The sequence below is a fragment of the Bufo gargarizans genome, chromosome 5, assembly GCF_014858855.1.
Source record: "Bufo gargarizans isolate SCDJY-AF-19 chromosome 5, ASM1485885v1, whole genome shotgun sequence".
Classification (NCBI taxonomy): Eukaryota; Metazoa; Chordata; class Amphibia; order Anura; family Bufonidae; genus Bufo; species Bufo gargarizans.
This window is the reverse complement of record NC_058084.1, coordinates 449,830,956-449,850,829: the sequence shown is the minus strand read 5'-3', so window position 1 is coordinate 449,850,829 and position 19,874 is coordinate 449,830,956. Positions and strand designations below refer to the sequence as shown.

The 19,874-nt window shown below is 45.0% G+C and overlaps 1 protein-coding gene across 3 annotated transcripts in view; it reads left to right on the top strand.

Moving 5' to 3' along the window:
- STAM (signal transducing adaptor molecule) overlaps positions 1-19,874 on the top strand; it is a 68,383-nt gene that overhangs the window by 38,327 nt on the left and 10,182 nt on the right. For all 3 annotated transcript variants that reach the window (XM_044293352.1, XM_044293353.1, XM_044293354.1), the window contains exons 10-12: positions 9,296-9,383; positions 11,163-11,217; positions 18,606-18,759. In XM_044293352.1, the coding sequence (XP_044149287.1) occupies positions 9,296-9,383; positions 11,163-11,217; positions 18,606-18,759 (297 nt within the window). The remainder of the gene's footprint in view (positions 1-9,295; positions 9,384-11,162; positions 11,218-18,605; positions 18,760-19,874) is intronic.

The following is a 19,874-nucleotide window of genomic DNA, read 5'->3' as shown; positions in this document are numbered from 1 at the left end:
ACCTGGTCCTCTGGTGGTCCCTTTTGTTTGGATTGACCACCAGAGGACACAGGTAGCTCAGTAAAGTACCACAAAACACCACTACACTACACTACACCCCCCCTGTCACTTATTAACCCCTTATGAACCCCTGATCACCCCCCTGTCATTGATCACCCCCCTGTAAGGCTCCATTCAGACGTCCGTATGATTTTTACGGATACATGGATCGGATCCGCAAAACACATACGGACGTATGGAGCCTTACAGGGGGGTGATCACCCCATACAGACTCCCTGATCACCCCCCTGTCATTGATCACCCCCTGTAAGGCTCCATTTAGACATTTTTTGGGGCACAATTTAGCGGAAATAGATATTTTCACTAACTTGTGTCAAAAAATAAAATCTCACCTGAACTCGCCATACCCCTCACGGAATCCAAATATTTTTTTTTAGACATTTATATTCCAGACTTCTTCTCATGCTTTAGGGCCCCTAAAATGCCAGGGCAGTATAAATACCCCACATGTGACCCCATTTTGGAAAGAAGACACCCCAAGGTATTCAATGAGGGGCATGGCGAGTTCATAGAATTTTATTTATTTTTTTGGCACAAGTTAGCGGAAATAGATTTTTTTTTGTATTTTCTCACAAAGTCTCCCTTTCCGCTAACTTGGGACAAAAATTTCAATCTTTCATGGACTTAATATGCCCCTCACGGAATACCTTGGGGTGTCTTCTTTCCGAAATGGGGTCACATGTGGGGTATTTATACTGCCCTGGCATTTTAGGGGCCCGAAAGCGTGAGAAGAAGTTTGGGATCCAAATGTCTAAAAATGCCCCCCTAAAAGGAATTTGGGCCACTTTGCCCACCTAGGCTGCAAAAAAGTGTCACACATCTGGTATCGCCGTACTCAGGAGAAGTTGGGCAATGTGTTTTGGGGTGTCATTTTACATATACCCATGCTGGGTGAGAGAAATATCTTGGCAAAAGACAACTTTTCCCATTTTTTTATACAAAGTTGGCATTTGACCAAGATATTTCTCTCACCCAGCATGGGTATATGTAAAATGACACCCCAAAACACATTGCCCAACTTCTCCTGAGTACGGAGATACCACATGTGTGACACTTTTTTGCCGCCTAGGTGGGCAAAGGGGCACACATTCCAAAGAGCACCTTTAGGATTTCACAGGTCATTTTTTACACATTTTGATTTCAAACTACTTACCACACATTAGGGCCCCTAGAATGCCAGGGCAGTATAACTACCCCACAAGTGACCCCATTTTGGAAAGAAGACACCCCAAGGTATTCCGTGAGGGGCATGGCGAGTTCCTTGAATTTTTTATTTTTTGTCACAAGTTAGTGGAATACGAGACTTTGTAAGAAAAAAATAAAAAAAATCATCATTTTCCGCTAACTTGTGACAAAAAATAAAAAATTCTAGGAACTCGCCATGCCCCTCACTGAATACCTTGAGGTGTCTTCTTTCCAAAATGGGGTCACTTGTGGGGTAGTTATACTGCCCTGGCATTCTAGGGGCCCTAATGTGTGGTAAGTAGTTTGAAATCAAAATGTGTAAAAAATGACCTGTGAAATCCTAAAGGTGCTCTTTGGAATGTGTGCCCCTTTGCCCACCTAGGCGGCAAAAAAGTGTCACACATGTGGTATCTCCGTACTCAGGAGAAGTTGGGCAATGTGTTTTGGGGTGTCATTTTACATATACCCATGCTGGGTGAGATAAATATCTTGGTCAAATGCCAACTTTGTATAAATAAATGGGAAAAGTTGTCTTTTGCCAAGATATTTCTCTCACCCAGCTTGGGTATATGTAAAATGACACCCCAAAACACATTCCCCAACTTCTCCTGAGTACGGCGATACCAGATGTGTGACACTTTTTTGCAGCCTAGGTGGGCAAAGGGGCACACATTCCAAAGAGCACCTTTCGGATTTCACCGGTCATTTTTTACAGATTTTGATTTCAAACTACTTCTCATGCATCTGGGCCCCTAAAATGCCAGGGCAGTATAACTACCCCACAAGTGACCCCATTTTGGAAAGAAGACACCCCAAGGTATTTTGTGATGGGCATAGTGAGTTCATGGAAGTTTTTTAATTTTTTGTCACAAGTTAGTGGAATATGAGACTTTGTAAGAAAAAAATAAAATAAAAAAAAGCATCATTTTCCTCTAACTTATGACAAAAAAAAAAAAAAGTTCTATGAACTCACTATGCCCATCAGTGAATACCTTAGGGTGTCTACTTTCCGAAATGGGGTCATTTGTGGGGTGTTTGTACTGTCTGGGCATTGTAGAACCTCAGGAAACATGACAGGTGCTCAGAAAGTCAGAGCTGCTTCAAAAAACGGAAATTCACATTTTTGTACCATAGTTTGTAAACGCTATAACTTTTACCCAAACCATTTTTTTTTTTACCCAAACATTTTTTTTGTTGATCCGTTCACACTTGGTCCCATACTGGTGAGTGTCTGATCACAGGGTCTTAGCCATGGCTATGTGCCGCCAATGTTGAGCTACCTCACTTGGTCCACCACTGTCTATTTATTGGTACACTGTCTACATCTTTGTATGGCTTATGTCCTTTGTACCATACATCATGCACTACAGCCATGGCGGTCTGGCCACATCTGATCTCCACTCACCTTTTACAGTAAATTATTTATCATGTCTGCATCTATGGGTTGGTCATTGCACCACACATTATCAGTTTTTCCCATATCTGCAGTAATTTAACTGATAGATCATTATATCTTGTGACCAGTGTGTTCGTCCAGGGTGGCGCTTGTTTTCTTTTCCCCTGCTCCCTTACCCTGTCCTTGGCATTCACTATATGTGTGTTTTTTATTTTTTTGGTTTTTTTTTATCGTGAACTTAATAATAATAAAAACGTATATATTTTTCTAATTATTGGTACTCTTAGCTCCTTTCTTCTGTTTTCTGCCGTTATACTCGGAGCTTGTACCGAGTTACCCTCTTTCAGGTATCCCCCTACATTTATTTAAATCAATACAGGCATTGTCCTTGCTATATAAGCTGGGGGACTTCTGGGGTCGCCTTTTCCTTTTTCTGATTTATGCCAGGTAAGTCTACATCTCTGAACCTTAGAAGGCTATTTCTCAATCTTCAGCTGGAGAGGGATCCCAGTGGTTGTGGGGCCTATGGCAGCGTCGAGTGGGAGTACCTGTGGTCAGTGATTAGGAGGATGGGGTTTGGTCCAGTATTTGTAAAATGATTTGTCTGCTTTATGGGGCTCTGGGGGCACAAACTAAAGTGAATAGAAGCCTGTTATCATGGTTTCAGCTGGAGAGGGGAACGCGGCAGGCATTCCAGACTATTATTTGGGGTAAATCTGTAATATTGCAATTTTTTTCCCCCTTTACCATTGGGACTGAGTTTGGATTATACGAACCTGCAGGTAGTTAGATCCTTTAAGTGTGTACGGGCGGAAGTTATGTTGATGATACTGAACTATGTGGATACTAATCTTGCTCCATTGCTGGCTAATATTGCCTGTAAAGTTGAAACTTGGTGCCGATTCCCTCTCTTGGTAGTTGGACGAGGCAATCTAAGTAAAATGGTATACTATTATATATTATACATAATTTGCTGGTGTGGATCCGTCTCCGGCCTAATTCACACGAACGATACGGATTGGCTCCGGTTCTGTTCAGTGTAACTCGCACTATTTTGCAAGCAAGTTTAGTCAGTTTTGTCTGCAATTGCGTTCAGTTGTTACGTTTTTTTTTTCTGCACGGGTGCAATGCGTCTTGATGCAACTATCAGTGAAAACCGCATTGCATCCGCACTTGCTTGCAGATGCAATGCGTTTTTCACTGAAGCCTCATTCACTTCTATGGGACCAGGGCTGCGTAAAAAACGCAGAATATAGAAAATGCTGTGTTTTTCACGCAACGCAGAACTGATGCGTGAAAAAAAAAAAACACTCATGTACACAGACCCATTGAAATGAACGGGTCAGGATTTAGTGCGTGTGCTATGCGTTCACGTCACGCAGCGCACCCGTGCAGGAAACTTTCCCGTGTGAAAGGGGCCTAAGGCCTCTTTCACACGGGCGTCATGTTTTTTGCCCGGATAAGAGCCGGGTGCGTTGCGGGAAAATGCGCAATTTTTCCGCGCGAGTGCAAAACATTGTCATGCGTTTTGCACACTCGTGAGAAAAATCACGCATGTTTGGTACCCAAACCCGAACTTCTTCACAGAAGTTCGGGCTTGGGATTGATGTTCTGAAGATTATATTATTTTCCCTTATAACATGGTTATAAGGGAAAATAATAGCATTCTGACTACAGAATGCATAGTATAATAGTGCTGGAAGGGTTAAAAAAATAAAAAAGTTAACTCACCTTATCCTCTTGTTCGCGTAGTTCGTTCCCGGTCTGTTCTTTGCTAGCTGTGGGCTTGGGCTAAAGGACCTTTGATGACGTCAGATCACATGCTCCATCACCACGGTGATGGACCATGTGATTGGAGCATGTGATCTGACGTCATCAAAGGTCCTTTAGCCCAAGCCCACAGCTAGCAAACTACAGACCGGGAACGAACTACGCGAACAAGAGGATAAGGTGAGTTAACTTTTTTATTTTTTTAACCCTTCCAGCCCTATTATACTATGTATTCTGTAGTCAGAAAGCTATTATTTTCCCTTATAACCATGTTATAAGGGAAAATAATACAGTGAATAGACTGTCACCTAGAACCCATGCGTGAATATCGCACCGCATCCGCACTTGCTTGCGTATGCTTGCGATTTTCACGCAACCCCATTTACTTCTATGGGGCCTGCGTTGCGTGGATTATCGCACCGCAACGCACAAAGAGGAGCATGCTGTGATTTTCACGCAACGCATAAGTGATGCGTGAAAATCACCGCTCGTGTGCACAGCCCCATAGAAATGAATGGGTCAGGATTCAGTGCGGGTGCAATGCGTTCAACTCGCGCATCGCACCCGCGCGGAATACTCGCTCGTGTGAAAGGGGCCTAAGGGGTGGAGTGGTAAGGATGGTTGGGGAGTTAGTGGCCAATTCGTTGCTCGGTCCATGAGTGTCTCCCCTCTTTCTGCTATATGGGAGTGTGGAGACGTAGGAACCAATTGTCTACTATCCTTATGAGGAAAGTTTGGGGTAAGGCCAAAAAAAATACTTGGAAGACCTCTCCGTGGGAGAAAAAGGGGCTATGGAATTGGCCTCAGTTGTTCTTTTATAATTATTTACATGGATTTTATCAAATGTTGGATTTTGTGGTGGCATCTGGAGCCGCCAAAGGGGCCATTTCTAAAATACATTGCTCCCTTCTGTTAGAGTTCCTTAAAGATTTCCCCCAGGGTGTCCATGCACAATGGGAGAAAGATGTTGGTACCTTATCGGATGGTCAGTGCGATGATATCCCAGCTTTGACTCCTGGCCTGTCGCTTAGCGAAGCTGCTCGATTGTCTCAGTTGATGTTCCTCCACAGAGTATACAAGACTCCAGAAGAAGAGGTGATTCTTGTTGCCCTACATGTGGGGAAGAGGAGGTTGATCTTTACCATATGATATGGAACTAAGTAGTTATTGACAAAGGGTAATAGACATAGTTTATAGGGTATATAAGGCTCAGTTTCTGTTTGCCCCTAGACTGTGCCTTTTGGGTATTCCAGACGGTGTGCATTTGGATTGTGTTACTGTTTTTGGTTATACAGAGACTGTTGTATCGGGCAAGAAAGACCATAGCGTCTCACGGGATACAGCCCTCGCCCCCTACCGAAATAAAGTTTCTCGCCCGTATGAATACTGTGATCCGCTGGAAAAGGGAGTTTACCTTAAGAGGAGTTGTCAATATGGCGTCTCTGATTATTAGATGCTCCAGGTATTGCTAGCTCATGGTTGGTGAATTCTAGGCATGAAGTTGTAATCTTGCTGTCTAATTACTTAGGTGCTCATTTATTAAGACCGGCATGTTAGACGCCGGTATAAATAAAGCCCCATAGCTGGCAGTGGATCCGCCAATGTTATGAAGAGACGCCGGCCTCTCCCTAACTTCAGCGCATCTAGCGCTAGTTCTAAATGTAAGACGGCTGCCGAGCTGGCTTACATTTAGACTATTTTCTACGCCTAAACCACGCCCACAATTTTAAACCTGGCATGAGCGGGGAAAAGTCGCAGATTGTTAGTTTGGCCGCCATTTGCGTCTGAAATACGTCTAGATAGGCATGTTTCAGTGTAATAAATGACCCCCCCCCCCCCCCTAGGCTACTTTCACACTTGCGGCAGAGTGGTCCTGAATTACAATGCAAGTCAATGGGGACAGATCCGTTTGACGTTGACACAATATGGTGCAATTTCAAACGGATCCGTCCCCATTGACTTTCAATGTAAAGTCAGGAGTCCCTTTTATACCATCGGATCTGAGTTTTCTCCAATCCGATGGTATATTTTAACTTGAAGCGTCCCCATCACCATGGGAACGCCTCTATGCTAGAATATACTGTCGGATATGAGTTACATCGTGAAAACTCATATCCTACAGTATATTCTAACACAGAGGCGTTCCCATGGTGATGGGGACGCTTCTAGTTAGAATATACTACAAACTGTGTACATGACTTCCCCCTGCTGCCTGGCAGCACCCGATCTCTTACAGGGGGCTGTGATCCGCACAATTAACCCCTCAGGTGCCGCACCTGAAGGGGTTAATTGTACGTATCATATCCCCCTGTAAGAGATCAGGGCTGCCAGGCAGCAGGGGGCAGACCCCCCCCCCCCCTCCCCAGTTTTAATATCATTGGTGGCCAGTGCGGCCCCCCCCTCCTCCCTCCCTCTATCGTAATAATAGGTTGGTGGCACAGTGTGCGGCCCCCCCCCGCCCCCCCCTTCCTCCCTCTATTGTAATAATTCTTTGGTGGCACAGTGTGTGCGCCCCCCTTCCTCCCTCTATTGTAATAATTCGTTGGTGGCACAGTGTGCGCCCCCCCCCTTCCTCCCTCTATTGTAATAATTCGTTGGTGGCACAGTGTGCGCCCCCCATCGGCCCTCCCTCCCTCTATAGCATTAACAACATTAGTGGCCAGTGTGCGGCCTCCCATCTCCCCCCCGATCATTGGTGGCAGCAGAGTTCCGATCGGAGTCCCAGTTTAATCGCTGGGGCTCCGATCGGTAACCATGGCAACCAGGATGCTACTGCAGCCCTGGTTGCCATGGTTACTTAGCAATAGTACAATAGTAGAAGCATCATACTTACCTGCTGGCTGCTGCGCTGTCTGTGTCCGGCCGGGAGCTCCTCCTACTGGTAAGTGACAGATCATTTAGCAATGCGCCGCACAGACCTGTCACTTACCAGTAGGAGGAGCTCCCGGCCGGACACAGACATCGCAGCAGCCAGCAGGTAAGTATGATGCTTCTACTATTGTACTATTGCTAAGTGCCATGGACTGCAGTAGCGTCCTGGTTGCCATGGTTACCGATCGAAGCCCCAGCGATTAAACTGGGACTCCGATCGGAACTCCGCTGCCACCAATGATCGGGGGGGAGATGGGAGGCCGCACACTGGGCACCAATGTTGTTAATGCTCCGAAGATCCGTCTGCATAAAAGCTTTTTCAGAGCTGACAGGGGGCTATGATACGCACAATCTAACAGGGGGCTATGAAACGCACAATTAACCCCTTCAGGTGCAGCACCTGAAGGGGTTAATTGTGCGTATCATAGCCCCCTATAAGAGATCGGGTGCTGCCAGGCAGCAGGGGGCAGTCATATACACAGTTCGTTGTATATTCTAACTAGAAGCGTCCCCATCACCATGGGAACGCCTCTGTGTTAGAATATACTGTCGGATCTGAGTTTTCACGAAGTGAAGACTCAGCTCTGAAAAAGCTTTTATACAGATGGATCTTCGGATCCGTCTGTATGAAAGTAACCTACGGCCATGGATCACGGACACGGATGCCAATCTTGTGTGCATCAGTGTTCTTTCACGGACCCATTGACTTGAATGGGTCCGTGAACCGTTGTCCGTCAAAAAAATAGGACAGGTCCTAATTTTTTGACGGACAGGATACACGGATCACGGTCTCGGCTGCAAAACGGTGCATTTTCAGATTTTTCCACGGACCCATTGAAAGTCAATGGGTCAGCGAAAAAAAACGGAAGACTGCACAACGGCCACGGATGCACACAACGGTCGTGTGCATGAGGCCTAAGACTGATCAGTTCTTTTCCGGTATTGACCCCCTAGGAAGGAACTAAATGCCGGAAAAGAATAACGCTAGTGTGAAAGTGCCCTTAGTGTCCTAATATGATTCTATGTACTTAAACCATCTACGCATTTTCTTTATTCTGAGTTCAGTTGTATGACCGTTTATCCTGATCGAAAATGTTAGTTTTTATTGAAGAAAATGTAGATTATAATAATCTGATTAAAATAAAAGGGTTGTGCACAGTTCACGTTGTCCCCTGCCCACTGGATAGGGAATAACGTAATTGAATGTTTGGGATCTGACCACTGGGACCCCATCAGACCTGAAAACGAGGGTTCTGTTCCCCCATCCTAATAGAGTAGCACATGGACCGTGCTCGCTGCCGCCCCATCACTCTCTGCACAACTGCCAGGAATGCCACAAAGCCCAAAATAGCTGTGTATGTATGCCGACCAAAACCCACTGAATCCAATCTTACTGGGAACCTGGGAATGAATTAGCTGATATTATGTAAGCCTACAAACTTGTTAAAGGGGTTGTCACATCTGAACTTTTTTTTGGGGTATCCACAGGATATAAATGTGTGATAGGTGCAGGTTTCAGCTCTGGGACCCGCTCCTATCTCGGGAATGAAGAACAGGCCATACATGCGAGGCTCTGTCCATTCCCTGCTATTGGACTCCTGAAAATAGCCAAGTAATCCCACCTGACTTTTTTTTGGAAGTCCCATAGCAGTGAATGGAGAGCAAGCCACTCCTGTACGGCCTGCGGTTCATTCACGGTACCACGCAATGTGGGCTCATTCCTGAGATAGGAGCAGGTCCCAGAGGTTGAACCCGCACCTATGGATATGCCTATATGTCCAGATGGGGATACCCCTTCAAATAGGTCTGGTCATCGCTGTTATATAAAGCAATTATATCAAATAAATGCTGGAACACTCTTCTTGGCCCTCTATGTTGTGCCGTTCCTCTGATATTCTTCCTGGAAATCCCTGAATAAATTGCCAGCATAGCCATTCCGTCCACATACCTCTTGGCCATCCATCTTTGGGTTCAGGTTTGCTGATCGATCCCTATATCTTCATGTTGTTGCAGGAAAAAATGGATCAGTTACTGCAGATGTTGCAGAGCGCAGATCCCACTGATGGTTTACCAGATCCCACAGATCTGATTCATCTTGAAGGTGAGATTGAATGTGATACTCCTAAGTGCACACAACTGAGACTGTCAATCAAAAGGAATACATTCCGTTTTTCATGCCTATTTTGCATCAGTGTGTGCAACCATTTTCTGGCTGTTTTTCATCCGTTTTAATGGCTGTTAAAAACAGATGACTTTCATAATTTTTTTTTTTTTTTTTAATCCTAACCCCTGCAGTTCCCTCAGTAGACATAATGCCCCAAGTATAAGTAATGGCCCCCAATGCTCTCAGTATATAATTTACGCCCGTTGTGCCCTCAGTAATTAGGATAGGTCATCAATATCAGATTGGCGGGGGCCTGACTGCTGGCAATCAGCTGTTTTGAAGAGAACGAAGCGCTCGTGCAGGCGCCGTATTCCCTTCTCTGTTCACCTGCTCGCCGTCGACATCGCAGCGGTGAGCAGTGTAATTACAAGACGCTGTCCCATTCACTTCTATAGGACGGCTCTGTAGTATTCACTTCAAAAGAAAGGAGCCGTCCCGTTTAGTTTACATAACCTTGTATTTGAAAACGAGAAAAAAATGGTGGGAAAAATGCTAATTTCGCCATGGTTTTTTGGGGTTTGTTTTTACGATTTTGTTCTCACGATGTACCACAAATGACATAACCATATTGTGTTGGTCAGTTTCAGTACAGCAATATCAAGTTTGTATTAGCTTTTACAAAAAAAAAAATATAAATATCCCCATATTCTGGCAGACATAACTTTTTTTCTGTCTACAGAGCCGTGGGTTTTAATTATTTATTATTTTTCTTTGTGCAGGGGTAGCTGTAGATTTTATTGGTAACATTTTGGAGTGTTCGACCAAAAAAAACAAAAAAACTCAAATTGACTATTTTATTTTTTTCTGTTATAGCATTCCGCGCACATGATAAAAAAAATGTGTATTTAATTGGTTTGGATGGTTTCTAATGCGGCGATAGCAATGTTTTTTGTTTTTTTTTGTTGTGTCAAATTGGAAAAAGGAGGTGATTTTTATTTTTATTTTTTTTACTGTATTTTTTAGTCCCCTTAGGGCAGGGTTGTCAAACTCGCGGCCCTCCAGCTGTTGCAAAACTACAACTCCCAACATCATTTCTGGACATCCTACAGCTATCAGGGCATGCTGGGTTTTTGGGAGGGCCGTGAGTTTTGACATCCGTGCCTTAGGAGATTTGAACATACGATCTTATGATTGCCTGTACCATAGACTGCGATAAAATACTACAAGTGTCAATACATTGAGAATACATCCCCGACACAGGCCTCTCACCCATCCAAACCGGTTCTCTGCATTGATGAAGGGCAATCACCCTGAAACTGCTGTCTGCAGATGAGTACCTGGTTTAGTTATAATCTTAAATTCTGTTTTAGAAGGTCAGACATTGATGTATCGGATAGCTGCCTTCCAACAGTTGTCACTAGCTGCCTTCCAACAGTTGTCAGATAGTCATAGCTGATATTACATGATCTTTTAGTACCACCTATTGAAAACCTAAAATATACCCATTTTTTCTGTTCTTCCTCTTAACTGCTCCTTATTCTTCGCCTCTACTCGCGGTCGCCCTCGGCTGATTAATGGGCTCTGTCCGAACAGTCATGCGATTTCAGGAAGCTGCTATAGTTGTCACTTTTCTGGACCATTAAAATTTGGGCCACTAAGCTGAAAACGGTGACTCTGTCAACACTTAAGCACTACGATACTGCCCCCTACAGGCTTAGACCTGAATCATGTCAGATTTATTTATTACTACTTTTTACTCCTGTTTTTGTTTGACAGCTGCGTGTAACCAGATGGGGCCGATGATTGATGAAAAGCTCGAAGATATTGACAGGTCGGTGTCTGCATAACACGGGCACAAGGATATTGTATTGTATTACTGTGAAGTAAGGCCTAGTTCACACGTCCGTTATTTGATCAGTGATTTCCATCAGTTATTGTGAGCCGAAACCAGGTGCGGGTCAAAACCACAGAACAGGAGCAGATCTTTCCATTACACCTCATCTCTGAGTAGCCTCCACTCCTGGTTTTGGCTCACAATCACTGATGGAAATCACTGACCCAACACTGACTGTGTGAAAGCGGCCTAAGGTTACATGCACACGACCGTTGTGTGTTTTGTGGTCCGCAAATCACGGATCCGCAAAACACGGATGGTGTCCGTGTGCATTCCGTTAATATAACTGCCTATTCTTGTCCGCAAAGCGCGGACACGAATAGGACAAGGTTATATTTTTTTTGCGGACCACGGAACGGAGCAATGGATGCGGGCAGCACACGGAGTGCTGTCCGCATCTTTTGCGGCCCCATTGAAGTGAATGGGTCCGCATCCGAGCCGCCAAAACTGCAGCTCGGATGCGGACCACACCAGCGGCCGTGTGCATGAGGCCTAAGTGGTCATCTCCTGTAGTGGCCCAGCAGGGAAATAAAACATTACATGGGGCTGTGCGTAGCGGAGCTGGGTCCTTGTAGCTGCTGTCTGCTTTGACTAATAGATGAAGATCCTAAATATGGGAGGGGTTTTAAGAACCAGACAGTGTTTGCTGCTGGGACTTGTGCAGTATATAATTTCTAGAGTGGCACAGTTTCTAACCCCTGTATCTCAAAAAATGGATGAAAATATTTAAAAAGACCAATAAAACAATTATTTTTTAGGCCCAAAATTAGTAAAATGCAATTATAAAAAGAATTTCCCCTGAAGGTGTCCATAGCCTTTAACCACCTCCGGACCGCCTAATGCACATGTGCGTTCCGGAGGTGGCAGCGCTGCGCACAGTCACGCATATACGCGTCATCTCGCGAGACGCGAGATGACGCGAGTATGCGCCCGCGCGTGCGCAGTTCGCGCCGGCATTTCATCGAGAGGTATTTCGTCAGCAACCTGCCAGCCAATGATCGCGGCTGGCAGGTTGCTGATTTTTAAAAAAGCCAATCAAAGTGCCAGATAGCAGATCATATTTGTAAATATGATCTGTTATATGGCTGCCTGCTCCTCTGCTGGTTCTTTTCGTCGGTTGGATCCAGCAGAGGAGCAGGCTTCACAGTGAGTACACCAAACACTACACTATAGCCCCTGATCACCCCCCTGAACCCCAATTAACCCTTTGATCACCCCTGTCAATCACAAGTGAAAAGAAAAAAGTGATCAGTGCAAACTGTCACTTTTTTTTTTCACTGTTATTGACCGTTAGGTTTTAGGTATAGTTTAGGTCCCTTGGTTAGGTAGTTAGGGATCAGTTAGCGCCCAGCCCACCGCACCGCAGTCCGTTATTCGCTGATTAGCGTATCGCTAATCAGCATTTGTACTTTTATAGTATCTGGAAGTGATCAAAACTGATCACGGTCAGATCTATAATTGTATTAGTGTCACTTTAGTTCGCCCTCCACCCAAAACGCAGTGTTTGTCCGATCAGGCCTGATCGGTCGCCCACACGTGCGTTCGCCCACACCCGCCCCACCGCAGTGACAAAAAAAAAATTTTTTTTTGATCACTGCACATTCACTTTACACGCACTGCGGCGATAAAAAAATCAGTTTTGATATTTTTTATCAACCGCAGCGGCCTCCGGTACTTCGCTAGCCTCCCCTTTGTAAGACAGGCTTGCTTTTTTTTTCTTGGGTAGTCTCAGGGAATACCCCTAAATTTAGTTGCCCACATGTCTAACAGGGGGTATTCTTCTGAAGAGGCCTACAGGCTTCTGACCCAGTCGGATGAGGAATGGGAACCCTCATCTGATGAATCCAGCGGGTCAGAATACGAACCTGTAGAAAGCAGTGGCTCTCTGACCCAAAGTTCGGACGAGGAGGCTGAGGTCCCTGATACCACCAGGCGTACCCGGCCCCGTGTCGCTAGACCGCAGGTTGCGCAGGATCCGCTTCAAGAGCAGCAGAGTGGGGCTGGTGCTGTCGGATTACGTGGTGAGGCATACACCAGCAGCCCAGCCCTCCCTGGACCTAGTACCAGCACTGCCGTACAACCTGGTGAAGTAGCGAGCACCAGAAGGGCAGTTGAAGCTGGTACGGTGGCACGTGCAGTAGTGACCCCGTCGCAGCCACCGCAAAGACGTGCCCGTAGAGCCCCTAGAATCCCAGAGGTGCTGGCAAACCCTGATTGGCAGTCCCCAACTTCAGCCGCACCTGTAGTTTTCCCTTTCACTGCCCAGTCTGGAGTTCGGGTTGAGACGGCTCAGATCGGTTCGGCCCTGGGATTTTTTGAGCTGTTCTTGACTGCGGAGCTTTTAGACATAGTTGTGGCCGAAACAAACAGGTATGCCACACAATTTATAACCGCCAACACGGGAAGCTATTATGCCCAGCCTTTCCGGTGGAAACCAGTCCAAGTTTCCGAACTTAAAACTTTTCTGGGCCTCCTCCTCAACATGGGCCTGACAAAAAAACATGAATTGCGGTCATATTGGTCCACGAACCCGATTCATCACATGCCCATGTTCTCTGCTGCCATGTCCAGGGCACGTTTTGAGGCCATCCTGCGGTTCCTGCACTTTAGTGACAACACCGCCTCCCGTCCCAGGGGCCACCCTGCTTTTGACCGGCTCCACAAAATTCGGCCCCTCATAGACCATTTCAACCAGAAATTTGCAGATATTTATACCCCAGAGCAAAACATCTGCATAGACGAGTCCCTGATACATTTTACCGGGCGCCTTGGCTTCAAACAATACATCCCAAGCAAGCGCGCCCGGTATGGGGTCAAATTGTATAAGCTCTGTGAAAGGGCCACAGGCTATACCCACAAATTTCGGGTCTATGAGGGAAAAGATCAGACCCTGGAGCCGGTCGGTTGCCCTGACTACCTGGGGAGCAGTGGGAAGACAGTTTGGGACTTGGTGTCACCCTTATTCGGCAAGGGGTACCATCTTTATGTGGACAATTTTTACACAAGTGTGGCCCTCTTTAGGCATTTGTTTCTAGAACGGATTGGCGCCTGTGGTACCGCGCGAACTAGTCGCGCGGGCTTCCCCCAACGGCTCGTTAGCACCCGTCTTGCAAGGGGGCAGAGGGCCGCACTGTGTAACGAAGAACTGCTCGCGGTGAAATGGAGAGACAAGCGTGACGTTTACATGCTCTCCTCCATTCATGCAGACACGACAATACTAATTGAGCGAGCAACCCGTGTCATTGAAAAGCCCCTCTCAGTCCACGACTATAACCTCCACATGGGAGGGGTCGACTTCAATGACCAGATGTTGTCTCCGTATTTAGTTTCCCGACGCACCAGACGCTGGTATAAGAAGGTGTCTGTATATTTAATTCAATTGGCTCTGTACAATAGTTTTGTTCTCTACAGTAAGGCTGGGAGAACTGGATCCTTCCTCAAATTTCAGGAAGAGATCATCGAGAACCTCCTGTATCCAGGAGGTTCCGTGGCCCCAACCACCAGTGTAGTTAGCCGTCTACACGAGCGACATTTCCCCAATGTCGTTCCTGGTACCTCAACCCAACCGTCACCCCGAAAAAGATGTCGTGTCTGTAGCAGGAGTGGAATAAGGCGTGACACCCGCTATTTCTGTCCTGACTGTCCGGACCACCCTGCCCTATGCTTTGGAGAGTGTTTCCGGAAGTACCACTCACAGGTACACTATTAGCATAGGGATCATCTCACCAGGATAGGCACACAGGGCTATTAGGGCCCATTCACTCACAGCTGCTGCAAACGTCTCCTTTCACATGGGACAAAGTGCATAACGCACTTCGCCACATCTTTGGGCGATTTGCGCTTTGCACATTGACCCATGGGGAAGGAGAGGTTTGTTCTATAAAGGTAAAAAAACAAAAAAAAAACAAAAAAAAAAAAACAGGTAAGCAAACAGGTTAATGTTTAGTTCCAAAAGTTAAAGTTACACGTTCTGTTCCAAAGTTAATAAAATTATTGCGTTGTGGCCTGGTTTTTTCTTTTTTTTTTTTGTCTTTTTACCTTCCAGGTGGACCAACCGATCGACTAGCTGCAGCACCGATGTGCATTCTGACAGAAGCATTGCGCTGCTGTCAGATTACACGCAAGTCAGTGTATGCGGCGCTGCAAGACGGGATTTTCTCCTCTGCAGTGACAGATACGTTTGCCAAGGCATACGAGCTGAGGAGGAGGCGGCGTTCCTATGCTTTGGCAAACACTTTGTGTATATATATATATATAAAAAAAAAAAATCCCGGCAATGATTTATTCATCCACATCGATTGATGCGAATGGAGAAATCTGGTTTGCCAGGGCATACGAGCTAAGTGGGTATGGATGTAGGGCGGAGCTCCTATGTCCTGGCAGACGCCTTTCCCCTCCATTTTTTTTTTTTGGCAGAGATTTTTTCATCCACATTGATCGATGCGAATGAAGAAATCTGTGCCGTTCATTTTTTTCTTTCAGCCCAGAGGCTGAACGGAAAAAAAAATCTCATTACCTGTATGCTCAATATAAGGAGAATAGCAGAAACTCCTAATGCTGGCCATACATGTAATGATTGCGGAGACCCTCAAATGCCAGGGCAGTACAAACACCCCACAACTGACCCCATTTTGGAAAGAAGACACCCCAAGGTATTTGCTGAGGGGCATATTGAGTCCATGAAAGATTGAAATTTTTGTCCTAAGTTAGCGGAAAGTGAGACTTTGTGAGAAAAAACAAAAAAAAATCAATTTCCGCTAACTTATGCGAAAAAAAAAAAAATTCTATGAACTTGCCAGGCCCCTCATTGGATACCTTGGGGTGTCTTCTTTCCAAAGTGGGGTCACATGTGGGGTATTTATACTGCCCTGGCTTTTTAGGGGCCCTAAAGCGTGAGAAGAAGTCTGGGATCCAAATGTCTAAAAATGCCCTCCTAAAATGAATTTGGGCCCCTTTGCGCATCTAGGCTGCAAAAAAGTGTGACACATCTGGTATCGCCGTACTCAGAAGAAGTTGGGGAATGTGTTTTGGGGTGTCATTTTACATATACCCATGCTGGGTGAGAAAAATATCTTGGTCAAATGCCAACTTTGTATAAAAAAATGGGAAAAGTTGTCGTTTGCCAAGATATTTCTCTCACCCAGCATGGGTATATGTAAAATGACACCCCAAAACACATTCCCCAACTTCTCCTGAGTACGGCGATACCAGATGTGTGACACTTTTTTGATGCCAAGGTGGGCAAAGGGGCGCATATTCCAAAGTGCACCTTTCGTATTTCACCGGTCATTTTTTACAGATTTTGATTGCAAAGTACTTCTCACACATATGGGCCCCTAAATTGCCAGGGCAGTATAACTACGCCACAAGTGACCCCATTTTGGAAAGAAGACACCCCAAGGTATTCCGTGAGGGGCATGGCGAGTTCCTAGAATTTTTTATTTTTTGTCGCAAGTTAGTGGAATATGAGACTTTGTAAGGAAAAAAGAGAAAAAAAAAAAAATCATCATTTTCCGCTAACTTGTGACAAAAAATAAAAAATTCTAGGAACTCGCCGTGCCCTTCACGGAATACCTTGGGGTGTCTTCTTTCCAAAATGGGGTCACTTGTGGCGTAGTTATACTGCCCTGGCAATTTAGGGGCCCAAATGTGTGAGAAGTACCTTGCAATCAAAATGTGTAAAAAATGCCCTGCAAAATCCGAAAGGTGCACTTTGGAATATGTGCCCCTTTGCCCACCTTGGCAGCAAAAAAGTGTGACACATCTGGTATCGCCGTACTCAGGAGAAGTTGGGGAATGTGTTTTGGGGTGTCATTTTACATATACCCATGCTGGGTGAGAAAAATATCTTGGTCAAATGCCAACTTTGTATAAAAAAATGGGAAAAGTTGTCGTTTGCCAAGATATTTCTCTCACCCAGCATGGGTATATGTAAAATGACACCCCAAAACACATTCCCCAACTTCTCCTGAGTACGGCGATACCACATGTGTGACACTTTTTTGCTGCCAAGGTGGGCAAAGGGGCGCATATTCCAAAGTGCACCTTTCGGATTTCACCGGTCATTTCTTACACATTTTGATTGCAAAGTTCTTCTCACACATTTGGGCCCCTAAATTGCCAGGGCAGTATAACTACGCCACAAGTGACCCCATTTTGGAAAGAAGACACCCCAAGGTATTCTGTGAGGGGCATGGCGAGTTCCTAGAATTTTTTATTTTTTGTCGCAAGTTAGTGGAATATGAGACTTTGTAAGAAAAAAAAAAAAAAAAAAAATCATCATCATTTTCCGCTAACTTGTGACAAAAAATAAAAAGTTCTATGAACTCACTATGCCCATCAGCGAATACCTTAGGGTGTCTACTTTCCGAAATGGGGTCATTTGTGGGGTAGTTATACTGTTTGGGCATTGTAGAACCTCAGGAAACATGACAGGTGCTCAGAAAATCAGAGCCGTTTCAAAAAGCGGAAATTCACATTTTTGTACCATAGTTTGTAAATGCTATAACTTTTACCCAAACCATTTTTTTTTTGCCCAAACATTTTTTTTTATCAAAGACATGTAGAACTATAAATTTAGCGAAAAATTTATATATGGATGTCGTTTTTTTTGCAAAATTTCACAGCTGAAAGTGAAAAATGTCATTTTTTTGCAAAAAAAATCGTTATATTTTGATTAATAACAAAAAAAGTAAAAATGTCAGCAGCAATAAAATACCACCAAATGAAAGCTCCATTAGTGAGAAGAAAAGGAGGTAAAATTCATTTGGGTGGTAAGTTGCATGACCGAGCGATAAACGGTGAAAGGAGTGTAGTGCCGAAGTGTAAAAAGTGGCCTGGTCATGAAGGGGGTTTCACCTAGCGGGGCTGAAGTGGTTAAAGTGCAACTGTCATTTCAGTTTATTTTTATTATTGTGTAGGGTGGGAGAGAGGGAAATTTTTTAAATGTTTTACACAACTTTCTAAATTTTGAAACACATCTTTTTGTGCCATATTGTGCAACTTTTCACTTCTCTTGCCGCTTTTCAGAAGTGGCACCCTATTGCCCGTCGATGCGCGGCACTCTATTGCCCGTCGATGCGCGGCACCCTATTGCCCGTCGATGCGCGGCACCCTATTGCCCGTCGATGCGCGGCACCCTATTGCCCGTCGATGCGCGCCGCCCTATTGCCCGTCGATGCGCGCCGCCCTATTGCCCGTCGATGCGCGCCGCCCTATTGCCTGTCGATGCGCGGTGCCCTATTGCCTATACATGCTGTCGTATTCACTCAGAAAGTCCGCTTCTGTGTGACCCCATCTTGTGACTGACCTTCGCTGTTTTGCAGGAAACACTCTGAACTTTCAGAACTAAATGTCAAAGTGATGGAGGCTCTCTCTTTATACACAAAGCTAATGAACGAAGACCCTATGTATTCCATGTATGCGAAGATGCAAAACCAGCAGTACTACATGCCACCAGCAGGGGCCGCTCCACAGCAGGTACTCTATTCTATGGGTGAATGCTATCCTTCAGGAAGAGATGAATCAATTTTTTATTTATTTTTTATCTGATAATTTTTTATTAACAAGCTTTCAATATACAGAAAAAAATGAGAAACCCATAAAGAGGATAAAGGGATGAGTACATGCAATCCCATTGGACATTCAGAAAGATATCCAGACCTTTTCTATAATTGACATCCAATTTTCAATAATGAAAGCACACGATACAGAAATATACCCTTTCAAATGTAACACAGGATTTTATTGAATAAACCACCCACCCAGTGATAAGACGGGTAGCATACGACTTAACTAGGTATAATCAGAGCGCTGAGGAAGATATAGCCGACACCCTAAGTATGAGCTTAACCCCTACCCTTTCAATGATAACCTAGTCTCTCAATTCCTCCACTCCAGGCCACCCACCATAATTATCCTTCCCAGTCCCGGTCTCAAATACGCATACACCAAAACCACACGTATTTCTGAAACCACTCCTCCTAACACAGCCAAGATAATCATACGCCATGTTGTGTCGCAGTGATCCTGTAAGATACCCACTTGTCCCAGATTTTGGTAAACTTGGCCAAGCACTGCCTTTAAATATATACTCCTTTTCCAGATGAAGAATCTCGTCCATTCTGTTAAAAAATTCAGCCTGCGCTGACCGCGTCATAGATGAGGTTTGTGTCGGGTGAGGGAGAGCATGGAGTCTCTGCGCTGCTGTGGCGGGGACCCGATGCGACACAAGGCAGCCCGATGCCGTGCAGAGGCTGTCCAATGCCTTGCACGGCATCGGGAACTGCCTTCTACGGGAGCCGAGGAGATCCAGCCTCAGGCCCATCTCCTAGGCAACCTGTTAGTGTATTACTCAGTGTCATACACTATTGTAATGCATTGCAGAGAGGATCAGACCCCCAAAAGTGAATGTCATAAATAAAGTAAAGTAAAAAAAAGTGAAAAAAAAGGGTTTTTAATAAAATTAATAAAGTAAAAAAGAAAAAAAACGCCCCTTTCCCCTTATTTTATAATAAAAAACTGAAAAAACAAAACCCACACATATTAGGTATTGCCGCGTCCGTAATGACCGGCTCTATAAATATATCACATGA